General features: G+C 44.7%; 1 protein-coding gene across 1 annotated transcript; it reads left to right on the top strand.

Annotated features, from left to right (window-relative positions):
• Positions 1-3,227: 3,227 nt before the first annotated feature.
• Positions 3,228-3,764, top strand: LOC144279554 (ribonuclease H-like). Its single transcript, XM_077841489.1, has one exon. It carries the CDS (start codon positions 3,228-3,230, stop codon positions 3,762-3,764), a length of 537 nt encoding a protein of 178 aa, XP_077697615.1.
• The last annotated feature ends 549 nt before the right edge of the window (positions 3,765-4,313 follow it).

Below are 4,313 nucleotides of genomic sequence, written 5' to 3'. Positions count from 1 at the left end.
AACTGTGTAACTTAGCAGTTATGGGTTTTTTGCCTTTGTTGCTCTGTTTAATTGGAAGACATAATAAATACTGCAAGTGCACATTTGTCTTGCTTGGTCTGAAGCTCCTCAGGTTCTGGAGATGGGTGAATCAATGTTACTTTGTCAGACCCTAATCACTACACATTTTGTTTTGTGGCAGTATTTTAGTATCAGACACACTGCTGTGACCACATTACATTCCTTTTATTATATGTGCAGTTTGCAGCTAGAAACAGAAAATCAAGATCCCTTTGTATGTTTCTATTGCATGAGATGTTTTTCTTGTTAGAGAAAAAAAGTATTTGAAAGGTGTCTTAACTGAATTTTCTTTTCTAATTGTAGATTGTTATTATTAGTTATTAGTTATTATTTGTTGGTGCACCAACAGTGTGCTCACCATTGCAGAGAACCTAGCGCATTGAAATAACTGCAGCTGGGTATACCCCCGGGCGTAGCCAGGCCAGGCAATAGGAGGAGGACTTAGAGGTCCTCGCTCCAAACCGAAAAATCCTAGCTGCATATACCTCAGCCGTAGCAAGACTGAGCTTAAGAGGAGAACTTAGTGTTTCTTGCTCTGATCCTGGGAAGGATTTTTATATTTGGTGTATGAACCCTTGGTGGTAGAAGGCCGAGCAATACAGAGGGGGACTTAGAGTTTCTCCCTCTGGCCCAGAGTGGGTTAAAATGATAAGTCCTGGCACTAGCATGGGCAACAGGGTGAAGGAAGGAATTTGTAAGCCCCGGCACTGGCACGGGCAAACATAAGATCTTAATGAAAGTTATTAGAAAGAACAACCAAACATCTTAAAACACAATGTTCAGGCGAAAAGAGTCCCCTAAGGACAATACTCAGGCAGAACTAAAAAAGCTGCCATGTGTGCAAGAAGTCACTCCTTTTAAACAAATCCTGCAGAAATTTGGCCACAGCCCATGGACAGAACAAGCAATAGCTGACGTCCACACCATAGCCGATTTAGAGGACAAATTGGTAAAATATTTATTGATTTATAAACCTTCAAACCGAGTAAAAACGGATTAGGCTGCACTCTGGCTATTGTGGGAGGCCTGTACTGAGGCGTTCCTCTGGCTGGCCAATTGCCAAGCAGATAACACTGTACTGCGTGAAAAGCTCAGCACCAGTGAGCAAGAGGCAGAGAACCTGCAAATAATGGCTACGATGGTTCATGACCATTTAGACGTACTGAAAGATACTATAAGGGCACTGAAAACAAAAGAAAAGGGATTATTAGAACAGGTAGAAGAAAAGGACACAGTTGTAAGAGAAAACCAGGTCCTACAGGGCATGGTAAAGAAACTAACGTTAGAGCAGGGCAGAGTTCCTGCAAGCCATAATTGCTGTGAATCAATTATCAAGCAACTTAAGCAGAAGCTAAGCTTCGCAACCCATCAGGTTGCAGCAGTTACAGCAGGAGAATGGGCTCAAACACAGTCCAGGGAAAGCCTGGACTGGGAGGAAGGAATATGGGACCCCAGGGAAACCTGGGAGGGAGATATTTGGGGTAATCTGCATGAATGTTTACACAGCGAGTGCACCCCCACTCCCAAAGCCCAGGTAGCAGCTATCGAGCGATGCACAGTAACCACCCCCGTAGATGGTGCGGGGAGCAGAACCGTTACCACAGTCCCAGAGTCAGCTACCGATTTAAAAGCAATGGCTGATTATTTGGGGACCCTGAACCAGGAAACCTTTTCTAGATGGTGCACCAACGCAGTCTTCCTGGCAGGAAGGGAAGAGCTAACTACCACAGAAGTCTACCGACTCATGGGCATATGTACTGCCCAGGAGATTAGAGCCACCCTGGATAGGATAACAGTCGCCAGTAATGACGGCCTCCTGGCTCTGATGGCAACATTTGGGGAAAAAAATAGGCAAGCGTAACTTTATAGCACAAGCTGTAGCCTCCACCCAGGAGCCTAATGAGGACCCTGAGAATTATTTAACTCGAAGGGCCCTGATGCAAATAATGGCTGGTCTGGTGGTAATCAATGGTGCCACCCCAACAGAGGAGTTCGCATTCAGTGTCCAATCCTTAAGGGACTGCGCTGCCTCCTTGGCCCTATATTACTCTGGTAAACTTGCAGTGTGGCAGGATAAATCACCCTGCTAACCTAAGGGAAGTAAGGGGATTGGGCCAGCAAATAACCACTCACTCTGGACCATTACCCACTATAAAGAAAGAAAGGGTCTCTTATATGGCAGCAATAGAACCAGCAGTTACATATACAAATGAGAGTGGTACAAAAGGGATTGTTGTGAACCGGGGGGAATATCCAAGGGGTCGTTCCTGAGGGCGAGGGAATAGGGGTCGGCAGCGGGACGGAGTATACCCAGGCTTCTGGCAATATCAGGCCGATGCTGCTAAACAGAATGGGGCGGGGAGGGGAGGGAGAGAAAGAGATAACTGATAATGAGATCTGCCGACTGGCCTGGTGAACTTTGATGCAGTTCAGAGCCAGCAGAATGCAGTGGGATGGGGCATCCACATCTGTCTTGGTTAGAGAAGCTACAAAGTTACAAAATACCCATAAGGGAGAAGCCTGTGAACCCCCAGTGCACCCACATCATCAACACCACTCCAGCTTCTCCCCGATGCTGAAATAACTGACCCCTTGTGGTGATTATTAAAGAAAAAAGCCAAATGGGAGTGGGGAGAGGAGGAGGAGGATGCTTTAAGGCTCTTAAAGCAAAAGGCTCTCACAGCTCCAGCACTGCGCTTCCCTGATGAATCACAGCCTTTTGTTATTCGTCTGGCTTCCAATAATACAGCCTTGGCTGCTACACTACTACAAAATAAGGAGGAGGGAAAACTGGTTCCAGTAGCATATGAATCCAGGAAGTTAAAAAGAGCTGAGATCAATGTTGATCCCTGTGAACGCGAATGCCTAGCAGCAGTCTGGGCAGTGCAATCTTTTGAGCCACTCACAGGAATAGCTCCAATCAGTATTCAGAGCGCTCACACTCCACTAAAGACATATTGTCAGGAAAACTGATGGGAGGGAAAGTCTCTAATACCCGAATGGCACAATGGCCTCTGATATTAATTAATAGAGGGGTGACCACAGAAACAGTATCTAAACCAGACATGCTAACACATGCTTTAATTGAGAAAGGAAACTGACATGACTGTCCAGAGATCACTCTGGAGCAAAGAGTTGCTTTAGTAGAAGCAGTCCCACTGGAGGAAATGGATACGGTAGGGCAAGAGAAGCACATTTGGTTCACTGATGGAAGTGTAATGGTGATAAATGGGAAAAAGTGGGTAAGGTATGCAGCTATCAGTTTAGATAAAGAAGTTATGCAGGGTCAGCTGGACCATCGGTCAGCCCAACAGGCTGAATTACATGCAATTTATCAGGCTCTAAAACAATATGAGCATTCCCCACAACCAGTGTATATTTACGCTGATAGCGACTTTTGTGTAAAGGGAATTCAGTTCTGGATGCAGGACTGGAAAAGAAATAAGTGGAGGGCAGCGGATGGCAAAGATATTGCATACCTAGATGAATGGAAATGGATTTATCAGTGGGTAACAGAGAATCCTAACCAATTGAAAATCAGGCATGTAAAAGCCCACAGCAAGGGAACAAGCAAAGAAGCCATTTGGAGCAGTCGGGTAGATACAATAGCCCGACAACAGAGTATAGCAGTTGTAACTAGAAGTCAAGCTAAAAGCACCTCCACTGAGGCCCCTGAGCCAACAGATGTCACTGTAAATCACTAAATTCCAGGAAAAGTGGAAAGACAAGAACTGATTAATGTAGCCCATCAGTTTATGCGTGAAGGGATAAAGGGACCTTTAAATAGGTTAAGACAAGTGGCAGAATGGAGAAATATGGAAGATGATGTTAGAATATGGGTAAGGAATTGCATTCGGTGTGCACAGGATAAAGCACGACCGCCCCACTGGCAACCCATGATGCACCAACAAAGGCTCGGGCTCTGGCATAGGGTCCATATTGATTTTATTGATAAATTACCAAGAAGTAAAGAAGGATTTCAGTATTTGTTAGTAATAATTTATTCTTTTTCAGGATGGGTAGAGGCATTTCCCACTAAAACTAACAGCACCAACGTGGTAGCTAAGAAGTTTTTTAATGAAGTGGTGTGTAGATATGGTACCCCTGAAATAATAGATTTTGATAATGGGGGAGGGGAGTTTGTGGGAGAAATTTTTACATCAATGTTACAAGCTTTAGGAATTAAACAAAAGTTTCATATATCATACCAACCCCAATCTTCGGGTCAGGCAGAACATATGAACCGCAGCATT

Source organism: Eretmochelys imbricata, chromosome 1, assembly GCF_965152235.1.
Source record: "Eretmochelys imbricata isolate rEreImb1 chromosome 1, rEreImb1.hap1, whole genome shotgun sequence".
Classification (NCBI taxonomy): Eukaryota; Metazoa; Chordata; order Testudines; family Cheloniidae; genus Eretmochelys; species Eretmochelys imbricata.
The sequence above is the reverse complement of the archived record's forward strand: the minus strand, read 5'-3'. Positions and strand labels throughout refer to the sequence as shown.

Excerpts from the sequence above, each read along its gene's own strand:
- LOC144279554 (XM_077841489.1), top strand. The coding sequence starts at position 3,228 with ATGGATACGGTAGGGCAAGAGAAGCACATTTGGTTCACTGATGGAAGT.